General features: G+C 41.1%; 1 protein-coding gene across 1 annotated transcript in view; it reads left to right on the top strand.

The window, feature by feature from the left end:
* The window catches only part of TENM2 (teneurin transmembrane protein 2), a 217,811-nt gene that overhangs the window by 168,185 nt on the left and 36,137 nt on the right, over positions 1 to 13,489 (top strand). The window contains exons 12-14 of the mRNA XM_057376024.1: positions 7,543 to 7,753; positions 11,142 to 11,261; positions 13,208 to 13,469. Of these exons, the coding sequence (XP_057232007.1) occupies positions 7,543 to 7,753; positions 11,142 to 11,261; positions 13,208 to 13,469 (593 nt within the window). The remainder of the gene's footprint in view (positions 1 to 7,542; positions 7,754 to 11,141; positions 11,262 to 13,207; positions 13,470 to 13,489) is intronic.

Here is a 13,489-nt window from a genome sequence, read left to right as displayed (position 1 = left end):
TATCTCACAATCAGATTCAAAGGCCTTGGGCCAAGTCTTCATTTTCTGGATGTCAAGGAGATCATTGCCGCTGACTCCAGAGGGTTTCCCATTTGTCCTGCTTTGTCTCATTATCTGCCACAATGCAAACTCCATGCCATAGCTCAAAAAGAGAAAAATGAAAGATTATACTTAATATTTTCTTTCCATTTTAGATTAATGTCCTTTAGTTGGTTTATTCCTAGAAGAGGCAGACGCRTCCCCCTCTCCTTTAGACTTACAAATCTTCATTTTAAATGAGATGTCAGTGTGGATTACTGGCATAAATAAAATGTGATTCCAGAGCAGCAAGAGAAGAGAGCATCCAAATCTGTTTTTTCCTCTTAGGGCTGTTCAGGAAGAGCTGTGAATGATCTGAGGTAACACTGGGAAATTCACCTGCATTGTCCTTAACCATCACACATCAAATCAAGATACGGGCTGAACTAGGGCTTTATCCTGGAAATGTCCAAGGCCAGGTTGGAAGGGCTTGGAGCAGCCTGGGGTAGGGGAAGGTGTCTCTGCCCTTGGGAGGGGATGGAACTGGAGCTTTAAGGTCCCTTCAAGTCAAACCAGCCTGTGTTTCTGTGACTCACCATGAACCTGTTACTATGGTTTACAGGCTACTTTGCTGAAAMAAAGCTGAAAGTCTCTTATTTATCTTTTTTAAAATTTATTTAGTTATTTATCTTAAAAGAAAAAGCCTTCCTGAAAAGTAAAGGGATTCTGGCACTGACTCACTTTTAAGGTCTCTTTAAATTGGAAAGTGCCTCTGTTTTCCAAACCATGTCTGGATTGCATAATTTGCTCACTGTGGCTGCTTCTAAAGCTAATATCTTCYCTTAATCAGTCCCTCAGTAATCTAATCATTATTAAGCATCTTTTGGAGGGATTAGAAATAGCTTAATTTTAAGAGCTGTAATTGTGATTACAATATATAATCCCCCTAATAGACATGTAGAACCCATTTAATTCACCCTGGCTTTATTTTAGAAAGTTAAGGCATTACATATGATATTTTGAGGAATGGGAGAGGATGTGCTACTTCTTCAATTCCTATTTCTTTTGAYATATTGCATGAGGAAATCACTACCGGGGCTGTTTATACCCATCATTTTGCAATAACTATTTTATATTAATTTGCTTGTTCCTAAATAGAAAAACATTTTTAGTATCTCAGAACAGCCTCCTTAAATTCCATATATTTAACTAGATTTCACCTTGCAGTGCCTCCAGGTGCACGAGACAACAGGATACACAGCAAAACTCGTGTCCTTTCTAAAGAATAGTTTAATGTTGGACACATTTTAATAGTTTTTATTGGCAAGACAGTTAAATTATCAGAGAAAGAAAAACGGAAAATGAGAAAAATTTTACTGAATTTGTTTGTTTCAGATTTGATCAGGATGGAGAGGACAGGTGCAGGCAGGTTAAAAAAATAGTTTAAATGCAATCACTGCTTCTGTCACTTCCCAGGTCACATTTCTCCGCACAATGTAATTATCTGGATTAAAATTGGGAGGAGAAGGAAAGGAAGCAACCCATAGCAGTACAGAATACTAAGCTAAACAGAAATGAGGAATTTCTTATTTGTTATGCAAAGTGGGGCATTCTTTTTAAAATACATTTTAATTTCTTTTCCACTTGGCTTTCCAAAGAAAGATGTGCATCTCCCAGAAGGCAAATTTAGCCCTTCAGTTTGTTATTCTATAGCTTTAACCCCACCAGGAAGTACAGTTGGTGGTAATTTTGTTTGGCACAATACATTAAAGATAATGAATTAGAGAAAGCCAGCTATCGGCTCCAGTATGAAATCTCTTCAATTCACAAGAAAAATACATTTCTAGTGAAGTTCACTGTCAGGACAGTGCACTTGGCTGATTGAAAGGCTGTTTATTTGAGTTGTCTTAGAAAACTCATCTCTGAAATTAGACAGAAGGAAAATACAAAGAAAAGAGAAGASTCTTCCTGCAATAAACATTTAGAAAAAAATTGCTTTTAGAAAATTACAAATCCTGTGACTTGATACTGCATCAGGCTCGTGACATTTAAGATAATACAAGTATTTCACAGCACAAAAGCAAATCATGTAATTTAGCTTGCCTCAACAAGCATTGCCTCAGCGGGGGTCTCTAATTCAGCACAGACAAAAGATTTTATGAAGTTCTCAATATAAATACCCAGAATACTCTTGGCACWGAAAATACCTTCCCAGAGCCTGCACAATAGTCAGTGGTGGAAGATTAAATGCATTTAGGAGCTGAAATCTGTGGTGGTTGGGGGCCAGAGGGAGTCCGGTGGGCTTGGATATCAAATCTGYGTCAGAATTAGACACCAAAGCTGGTTAATGAGCGTGCTTGCATGTGACTGTGGTACAAGTTCATGTCAGCCTCTAATCACCTTTACACACATCAGSCAGCCTGTCCCTCAGGGGATGTGGGGTACAATAACTCCCTCTCACAGCCTGGGGAGAAGCCAAAGCAAGAAGCTCAGTGGCCACAAATTCCATGGTTTGGAAAGGCTCCAGGATCTGGGTGCACTGGAGCTGGACAAACTTTTTTTTTTTTTTTGACATTGTTCTCATCTTGCAGTCGTTTGGGTCAGCCTGGCTCTGAGCAGGGAGTGGTTTGGAGCTGGAGCATCAATAATCCACAGGTCCTGAGGCACCCCACGCACTCGGTGCGTGGCTGGAGCTGCACTGCAGTTCCCTCCAGGAAGATGCACATCTCTCTTTGGAAAGCCAAGAGCAAAACCTCAGCAGTGAGGCTTTTCCTCACTGCCAGAGTGCTGGGCAGCACAGGGATCCTGAGTGGGGGAGGCAGATCAGACTGGTGCTYCACCACYCTCAACTTCCAGGGCAYTTTAAAAACTTCAYTGGGGACATTTTGGGGCATTSCAAGGCRCACCCAATCTCCAGGTTCATTCTGCTTTACCACAATTTAGAATTTATAATCCAGCTTGTCCCAAAAGGCASTTTGGGTTACAAAAATACTCAGCTGTGCTCACAGTTAGTTACAAAAGCCAGTGGTGTAATGAATGTCCTGATAGTTAGCAGGGAGGCTTTGCAGTCTGGCTGATTGAGGAAGCAGACCTGGAGCCAGAATAGAAGCATTTCTTTTCTTGTCAGCACCATGAACTTTTGAGGAATTATTTTGAGTGACACATGCCAATATAGGTAGCAGTAATTAGATCGGGCTACAAAAGTGTGAAAATTTGGGTTAAATATTAGATAAACTTCCTGGTAATAAGTTGCACTGGGCTGTGGCATAGCCTGCCTGTGGAAGCAGTTCTGCRTGCAATTTTAGAGCTCAATTAAAATATTTCTGTGTTGGCAGAGAGAGGCCTACTCTTTTGATAATCTGATAGAGCATCTCTAATTCTTTCACCTTGGGTWTATTAATACTGCACATAATTAAAATCGGATCATGATAAATTAACTAATTTGCCCTTAGAGTGATCAAAGACCCTTTTGCCCTCAGGGTTCATAGTAGCTGCTGTTCCCCCCACCCCCCCCCCACCTCCATTTTAATCATCAGTCTGAAATGTTTATTGGAAAAAGAAAAATTTCCAGGAATGAGGCTCTGAACGTCCCCAGCTCCTGCAGCTAGTGAAGTGTAAGGRTGCCCTCTGCTGAGCATGGGCTCAGGAGTTTTGGGTTGGAAACAGACTTGTCCCTTGCTGGGTACAGAAAGCATTGGCCCTTGGGAGTCAGGTCAAAGTTCACTCATTCTGATGTACATCATGAATTGGACCTGAAGCAMAACCTGCAGGTACTTGAAGAACTGTGGAAATGATAGATAATTCACTCATGGAGGTTTAAAAAATCCCAATAACTCACGCATCAACTTTCTGCAGACAGGTGCAGCACCTCTCTAGTTCTGGACTCCAGTGACCTGGACATGGTGAGAAATGGTACTCAGTGATAAAGAACACTCATGCTGAGAGGTTCTAAATACACTAGAASAGCAAAATGGGTAAAATATATCACTATCCCTCCTCAAAACCTTTTAGTCCTTCCAGTGATGGTCAAGAGGAGCTCAGTAATAAGACAGTCACAAATATGATATGCATGAGTGGGTTAATCTACTTTCAAGTATTCTTTAAAGTTTTCTCTTTGCCAYATAGTGAAGTCTGCCAAAAAGCTTGTGGAGCAGGTCACAGAAAGTTGAGAAATGTGTGTATCCATTAGCAGATTATCCCTCTTCAGGAGGGATACCATGCCACTTGCTCCATTTCAGAAAAGATTTGAGAATTCAGAGAAACCATGAACAACAATGGAGTGCTAATCCTGTGCTGCCAGTTTCAATCAGATCAAAATTTCCAGTTTCTTTCTTCCCAGTTAAGGCCAAGTCAGGGCTTGTTTTGGTCTCACATTGTTGGAGGAGTTTCAACACCACCTTAGCTCCCTCTCCAGTCTCCTCCCTTTGTCATGCAGAGTGTCAGAGAGCTCACTACCCCCTTGRAACTTAGCTCTGTGTGCCATGAAAAGCAGCAATATTTTGGTGAGGAGAGTGATGAGGGTTTGTCATTGAACTAACCATATAAATAATTCACCATACCTGAGGAAATTTGGAGGATGACAAGCTCTGAAATATATATTAAAACCCAAAGTACTGAATTCTAATTAAAATTTATGCTAATAGCTGAATTTTCTTTTACAGAAGGTACTTTTTTTTCCTAGCTCCCATTTTAATCAGCTGAGCTTAATGCAAATAAATGATTCTGTAACAATTTGCTTCCTATACTTCCTATACAATATACTTCCGCTTTACTTACTACAATATGGTTGGAGAAATGGGCTGAGAGAAACCTCATGAAGTGCAAGATCCTACACATGAGGAAGAACAACCCCAGGCCACAAATACATGCTGGGAGCCACTTCTTTGTCGAGTGAGTGAGCACTGGAACAGGGTGCCCAGTGAGGCTGTGGAGTCTCCATCCTTGGAGATRTTCAGAAGGTGACTGGACATGGACCTRGGCAATCTAAATCAGACCAGCATCTGAGAGGGGCTGGAGCTGACCTCCAGAGGCCCTTGCCARTCTCAGCCATTCTGTGATAAAAGCCCAGATAGCAAATCAGGCAAATGTGAGCTAAAAACAGATATATTGTGACAGCAAGCAGTACCCTTTCATGCATGGAATCAGAGATTTCAGAGTAGCAAAGTCAATAACAGCAGCAGCTGTGGATCTGAGCAGCACAGTGGTGCCTAAGCCTTTGATACCGAGCAGCAGTGCCCAGGGCCTGGCTCTGTGTGCTCAACAGACCCAGAGCTCAGTGCTGCTCTTGCAACAAGCTGGATCAGTGAGTTCACATAAGGTAAAAATAYCCTAAATCCTGCCACATGAGAATAAATTAATACAGGGAATACAGCCATATAAGTAATAATGTTCTAAAAAGTAAAGTGCGTTATGGAATCTGAATTCACATAACTGCAGCRAAATCTTCTTACATGGCAGGAATCACAGGCAGGCTTTTCCCTGGTGCTGGATGGAGATGTTTCCAGCCTCCCAGGTCCTGAACTGGCAATTCTGAGCAGTTTGATTGCCTGCTTGATTGTTTGTGAGATAACGGCGAGATTGGCAGTGGCAGGGTAATTTACTGGAGATTGCAATGTCAGATGATATCCAGGGGGGCTCGTGAGCATAAAGATGTGATTCACATGACTGACAGGAGCCTGAGAGATTGATATGCCCATTCCAAGCTCATGGTTTCATCACAAATGTTTGGCTGCAGCATCCCATACTCTGCTGCATGATGAGGTCATTGCAGGCAGAACTTATGCTCACCCCTAACAGCAGGTACAGTAAAAACATGATGCAGCCTGAGCAGATGTAAATTTGTTAAAGGGAGTAATTTGTATCCTGTGTTTTACCTCTGCTATTTCTAGTGTGTTGGTGGGACTTTCTTGCCCGGTGGTCGTCTGAGTGAAAGGAGTGGACTGAACTGTAGGCAAATCCCCGTTTAGAGCTGTGGAGGTCTCACAAACTGAGAAAGAACGCAGCATGCTGAGAAGAAGCTCTCAGAGCTTAATAGGAAAGCTGCCTTGAGTTATACCCTGAAGCTAATGATGTCCTTAGAATGATTATATAAAGCAGGTAGAAAATGGACTGTAGCAAAACAGAAAGTTCCTACAGCCCCATTGGAGAGGATTTCAAGATGAAKGGAGCTCTTAATGTGAATAGGCGAGTGACCTTAAAGCAACATATAGCTCTCACAACAAGGCAGTTTGTCTGACTTAAATCTCCTTAGAGGCCTGAATGAAACATCGTCAGCATACCTTGGCAATTTTGTTTTTAATTYAGATCAGGCACAGTCATTTCAGGTACTCACAATGGGTTAGAAATACAAGGCTTATTGTAAAATAAGAAAGTTTTTTATAGTTTTAGGTTGTTTTTCCTTCAGGTTGTTGTTTTTCTAGTTATTACTGTGCTGGTCTGTTGTGCACTCAAAAATCCTGAAAATGCATGAGTCATGGTCTTAATCTAATGTACTTTTGTCTGCTTCCCTACTGGAATGCAGTCTCTTGTGTGTGATATTCAGTGTATGCCCAGGCCATTTTTGTATTCACAAATCAGATGGATACTCCTTGGGAGGTCTCTGAAGGTTTACAGACATGAGAAGATTGCAGCTTGAACTCCTGATTCTTGCAGATGAATAAATGTTTCTAAATTGCTAGAGATGATAATATTTTTAAGTAAATGGTTGTTAATTTCTAAATCATAGTAGAACTCCATTGAGAGAACATATTTCAGTTAAATGATGGTACTAAATGAAGAGATGATGATAGAATTGTTATTGTATGTGCTAAAAGTAATCAGTTGTTATTTATCTAAGTGTACAGATTAATCTCCCCCTTGATTCCACTTTATTTCTGGTGTTGAAATTCTGTTTTTTCTTAAAAATGCATTATAAGAAATATTCTTGATGGACAACCTAATCTGTAATATGATGACTGAACCCACCAACTTTGTGAGTGATCCTTCCTTATCCAAGCGTGCACACAAACTGTGAGCCAGGAATCCATGGAAGGTGGGAGCTCCAGCAGCCTTTCCCTAGAAATTGCTGAAATGGCTACAGTGTCATTTCTATTTACTTGGGACTTGGGTAGTGATAGCTTTGTCACCCCATTCACCTCTCAGCTCCTGAAATGGAATTAATGAAAACAAACAGCGTAATTCTAAAAAAAAAAAAAAAAAAAAAAAAAGAAAGAAAGAAAGAAAACTAAACCAAAAAGCAGTCAATCAAATTACCTAAACAAAAATCCCTTTTTTCCTTTCATTTCCTTTTGCCTAATTTCAGCCTTTGACAGGTTTCTTTGGGATTTATTCTTGTCTAACACTGGTTTACATTAACTGTGATGGTGTTTAACCAGCGTGCTCGAAAGCATCTTCCCCATGGCACTGAGTTACCAGCTTTAGGGCATAGGGATGTGATGAAGGGGAAGCTGCAAGTTTTTCTTAAGCTTTCCGTAGGTATTACTGCTCCCTATCAGGGTGCTGAAGCACAGTGCTGTTCCCTTTCAGATGGGCTGGTGGACTGCCTGGACCCCGACTGCTGCCTGCAGGCCACCTGCCAGAACAGCCTGCTGTGCCGGGGCTCGCGGGACCCGCTGGACATCATCCCGCAGAGCCACGCCGGCAGCCCCGCCGTCAAATCCTTCTACGAGCGCATCAARCTGCTGGTGGGGAAGGACAGCACTCACATCATCCCTGGAGAGAACCCCTTCAACAGCAGGTAGGGCTGGGAACGTGGCACCGTGCGCTCATGTTATAGGGGAAACTTCCTGACAGCGATTTTAGTCGTGTTTCAACATGGGATGCTCAGGTGCTGATCACACCAGGGCCACACTGCTGCAGTTTATCATGTGGCCCTTATTTTATAACATTGAGTTTTATTCACATTTTAACATTTTGGCAACGCCCAGAAGTAGGTTTCTTCCACTGAGTAGGAGCTTCTGAGGTTTGTATTTTATGCAGAATGCAGTCTGGGGAAAAAGGAGAACACAAACTAGTTTCCAGTTAAAAGAGATTGCGTTTCATGTAGTGCCAGTAACACAAATTTCAATAATGGAATAACRTTTCAAATAACTTTAAAGATATATTGACTTCTGCGTTTTTATTATTTATTCCTTATGTAAAAYCATTTCTCTTGTGTCATTGATCCATCTGACAAGGTTTTCTTGTCCTGTAGGATCCCTGTTGAATCCTATTCTATGTAATATAGATGTTGTGCTGTTCTAATACTCCATTCACACACACATGGAATTGTTTGAAATATAGAAAAAAAAAACCTGTTTTCACCTAAATTTGTGGGGTGTTTTAGTTGTTTTTTTAAATCCCTGAAAGTGTTTAAGGCCAGGTTGCATGGGGCTTAGAGGAACCTGGTCTAGTGGAAAGTGACCCTTGCCCATGGCAGAAGGTTGGATCAAAAAGGTCTCTAGGGTCCCTTCAAGCCCATCCTATGAATTAGTGCTTTAGACTAAASAGGAGCTGGGTATTTCAGTCTAAAAGCTCCTTTAACAAAGATCTCATTGGTAACTTTAGAATTGGGTTTTTTTCAGAGTTCCTTGTGATAGGAGTCTTAGATCTGTATTTTCATCTGAACTGCACTCCAGTTTTTAACAGGTCGTTGCAAATGACCTRTTAATGACTTTAAAATTGGCATTCACCTCTAAATTTTGAAGGTGCTTTTGATAATTCTACATCTCAGCTGCTATATTTGGTACAAATTTTAGGCAAATCTAATGTATAGTGTCAAATTATGTGTTTTAAAACTAATAGGTTTGTCTTTTGAAAAGTGCCACAAAGTTCAGCTCCCAAGTTTTCCATGTACTAAATCTGCCATAGTCTCAAAAAGTAGCTCCCATGTTTGCAAGATCTGCTTACTTTGCTCAGTCTGCCATTCYATTGAAAGACATGAAAAAGTGGAACAAAATAATGGGGTTTTTTTTCCCAGTCTTAGTATAAGGAAGTTATTTCCTATTCTGCTGAAGTAATAAACAGCAAAATTTGTTGATTGTGAAAATAGTTAAATCTCACCATTTTTTTCTATGCAGAAACAAAATTAAATGAGGTTTTCAGGTCAAAAAGCTGTGTTTTGACACATTTAAATTCCTCCAAAGAAAGAAAAATAGTTCTTGTATCAGTTTGTCTGTTACATTTTTAAAAGATTACYAAAGGTGATTGTACATTTGATTATTAGTCAAAACATTACTCTTTATAAATCCGCATTTTATCTGTGTATTTTAGCTCATACTAATATCCTTATTATCCTGTGTTCCTTAGTTTAGCATTTTAGAAATAAAAAGGAAGAAGATTGACCAAAATATTTTTATTCAAATTATTTCCTGAAATATTAAACTTGAGGGTAGAAAGAGTTAAGTCATGGGCATTATTAGTTCTTTTCTGCCATCTGACAATTTCTTTCTAAATCTGCTTTCTGCACAGTTTCCCTAGAGAAGCTTGAGTGACTTCTTTCCTGCAACTATTTCTGTGTGTTTGTCACATAAAATAATTCAAGCAAAATGAATAATGCCAAGACAATTATCTTGGTCCAATGTGTTCCCAAGCAGATTTTTCTCWACAGGTTTCAATTTCTATTAAATTCCATATTCTGTTACAAAATGTTGATTTTGCAAATTAAAATTTGACCTGAAGGGTCAAGAAGCACTTGAAAGTTCTAAAAGAAAAGTAATAGAAAAATGCTCATTTTTATTAATTAGATTTTTTTAATATAATATTGAAGAAAATATTACACCCTGTTTGGAATAAAAATATRAGGCAATAGTTGTTAAATAGGCAGTATAATACAGTTAGAAATGTACAGCACAACCCCTGAACAGCTCAGAATCAGCACAGACCTGAAAGCAATCCCTGTGTGAGKGATGAGAGGAGCTGTTCTCTGCCACGGGGCACTCCCAGAGCCCACCACAATTTTCAGTGCTCAGCAGAGGTTAATCCCYTTTTTCTCCAGCTCAGCCTGGGGCCAGACATGCCCAGTTCCAGGGTGCTGAGCCTGGAGCCTCCTGAGCTCCAGGAGCAGCCCTGGTCCTGCTGGGAAGGGCTGTTCCCTTGCTGTCTCCCTGCAGAGCAGAGCTGGTGGCTCATGCTGGAAGCACACACTGATGAATATGTAAGCCTTTTCACCCATGACTACAGCAAAATGCAATTTTACCATCCCTGAGATTGTGGGTTAGGAGGTTTTATCCTCTCCCTGTTTCCCAGGTGGCCTTCTCCTGTTTCCACCTTTCCAGTGCAGAAATGGAAGCCATCTAAAAGGAGCTTTTCCTTTTCCATCGCCCTTTCACTGAGCAGCTTCCCCCCCTCCCCAATCTGCTTCTCTCAGGGTACAGGAAGGCTGGAAGGGAAAGGAGCCAGGGGCTGGAAACTCCTCTCCAGCTGGGAGCAGCAGCACTTTGTGCCCGCTGTGCACTTAGCAGCAGCAAAGCACTTGCCAGAGAGAAAAAAATTGACTGTGCCTCTTGGAGGAATAACTCATCTTCATCTCCCTTCGGTTAAGCAAAGCTGCTTATTCTGCTGGCCAAAGAAATGTTTTGTCTTGCCTGTGTGTGAAGCTGGACTTTAAACCAAATCMTCCTCTTGGCAAAGTGCAAACAAGGGCTCCAAATCAGGGCTGAATGCAGTGTGCAAATGTCAGTCATTCCCTGAGATGGGGGAATTGGAACCTTGACTTGAAGGATTGGTCATACTAAACAGAGATAAGGCATTGCTCCATGTTTTCAAGTGTGTTGGTACCCCCAGGCATGGCATTGTATCCCCAATTCTGGAGTTCCAGTGTGGCTCCAGGGTCACAGCTTTGGCCTGGCTCTTTGTGGGGGAGCTTTGTACCCTACAAAGCCTCCTTAGACAATGAGGCAAAACCTTGTTAGACAAGGAAAGCAGTGATTGCAATTCTGTATTCACTTCTGACTGCATAGATAAGTGCCTCCTTGATTTAGGTGTATGGAGGGAGCTGGACAGTATCGTGGTTCCTGAGTATCCTAAAATTTTTTTGAGTAACGTGGATTTCGAGTAAATGAGGTACAAGTGCTCCACTGCTTGACTTACAAAGAACATAACTTCCTTTTTTGTAATTAGCTTCAATACCTTCAATTCTCTTTCAGTCTTGTGTCTCTCATAAGAGGCCAAGTGGTGACTACAGATGGGACTCCTCTGGTTGGGGTCAACGTGTCGTTTGTCAAGTATCCAAAGTACGGCTACACCATCACTCGTCAGGATGGCACGTGAGTGTCCCCGCTCCGCTGAGCCCCTCTTTGGCATGGGGTGTCTCTGCTGATTAACAGATGGTGTGATCTAATGGAACCATGTGGTACCAGGCATTGCCTTCTTCCCAGGGCAAAGAGCTATTAAGTAAACACAAAAGTAATTTTTCACGCGGCATTTTGAATACTAACTGCATGTAAATACGAACAGGCTGACTTCTGATAATGATGTGCTAGCAGGCAGGCTCCTTTCAAATGGATTTCTCTGTATCTATGAATATGTTAGTGGGCTACAGCAATATCCAGCTGAGACAAGAAATATTTTATTTTAAAATGCAGTGCAGGCTAACACTGCTAGGAAAAAAGAAAGTATCATTATAGAATAGTATATTTTGTTAAAATTTCCCTTCTGCTTCTCTTTGCTTTTGAAGATACACTCTCTTTCGAGTTTCTTCAGGGTAGAATGTAATCAAAAGATTCTAATTGAATATATTTAGACAATTTCCTGCTGTGCAAAAAAGTGCCTTTTCCCCCTTGTATCAGCCTTTTTGAAATGCACACAAATTCAGATAAACAAAAGTCAGTGTGTCATGGTTTRTCTGCTTTACTGGCTGTGGTAACTAAAATAATATATCTGACACAGGCATTGTAAACATTTGCCATTTTATCTTGATCTTGCATAAAAATAGTTGAATTGAAATAATTAATGTGAGTCAACTGAACTACAGAGAATATTTAAGTTCCACATTTTCCAGAATATTAATCTGTTATAATACAAGTATAATGTTGATTTCAGTGGTTTAAAATTGCAGTAAATGGTGAGCTGAGCTGTATTTAAATCTGGATAGATTATTGAAGTCACTGAGTAATTTTTTACATTGCCAGCATTTACATGGAACAGCTGATGCCTATTTCTGTTGTCAGAACAACCTGAAAGCATTTCTCATTTAGGCCAAATTTCAAATGGCTGTGCAGCTTCACATTACTGCTGTGATTGTGTTGGGGGTTGGGAGTAAACACCTAATATCTCTGAAAAATGAAAGATCAGTTATCCTGGGGACAGGAATTCTTATTGGTAGAGCAATTTCTCATTACTATWCTCTTACTGCCATGTGTCCCAATCTGTGCCTGATGGACAGAATCTTTTAGGAAAGGGATAATTCAGTGTCCAGTTCAAAATGAGCTTGTTTTTTTTGCTGTTTCTGTATAAAGGTGACTTGTAATAATAAATGTGGTGGTTTGCTTGTTGGGTATTTTTAAAATTATTTAGTACAGAATTTATAATATTACTCRAATGAGCTTTGGCCAGGTGACTTCAAATCATTGCTTGTCTTGGCTGGTTTTCAGCTGTTTASTTGCCAGAGGTTCACATCCCATAAYTGATCATTGGAACCATGACATTTAAAACATAATCATGGTCTGCTCACATTCCCTGCCTCTGGTGGTGTGCATGGGGAGAGAATCACAAGGGTAAAAGTAAGAAAATTCATGGGTTGAGATCACAACAGCTTAATAACTGAAATAGTAGTTACAAAAACTCYAATGAAGAGGAAAATAACAAAAAGATAAAGGAATTCCCAGCCAGATTCTGAGCAGCTTTCCCCTTAGTTTATATACTGAGAATGGCACCATATGATCCAGGACATCCCTTGGTTCACTTGAGGTCAGCTGTCCCAGCTGTGTCCCCTCCCAACCCCYGTTCTGCTCCCTGGTGGGGTGGGGTGAGGAGCAGGAAAGTCCCTGACTCTGCAGTAATCAAAGCATCCCTGTGTTATCAACATTTATTCTCATCCTGAATCCAAAACTCAGCRCTCTGCCAGCTACCAGGAAGWAAATTAACTCCSTCGCAGCCAACACCAGACTAACACCCATCACTGTTGGAATGCCTCTGCACCTATCTCATTAGCCAGGGATGTTGTTACTGGGATCACTCAGTCKTGTCCCCTCTAAAGGCCACGTTTTTCTAGGTTTGACTTGGTTGCCAACGGTGGAGCCTCCCTAACGCTGCACTTTGAACGGGCMCCGTTCATGAGCCAGGAGAGGACAGTGTGGCTGCCCTGGAACAGCTTCTATGCCATGGACACCCTGGTGATGAAGACTGAGGAGAACTCCATTCCCAGCTGTGATCTCAGTGGTTTTGTCCGTCCTGACCCAGTCATCATTTCATCACCACTTTCAACTTTCTTCAGTGATGCTCCCAGCCGGAATCCCATYGTGCCAGAAACCCAGGTGAGAGCAATGTGAGTGAA

Source organism: Malurus melanocephalus, unplaced genomic scaffold (genome assembly GCF_030028575.1).
Source record: "Malurus melanocephalus ecotype Western Australia unplaced genomic scaffold, MMel_1.1 scaffold_268, whole genome shotgun sequence".
Taxonomy (NCBI): Eukaryota; Metazoa; Chordata; class Aves; order Passeriformes; family Maluridae; genus Malurus; species Malurus melanocephalus.
The sequence above is the reverse complement of the archived record's forward strand: the minus strand, read 5'-3'. Positions and strand labels throughout refer to the sequence as shown.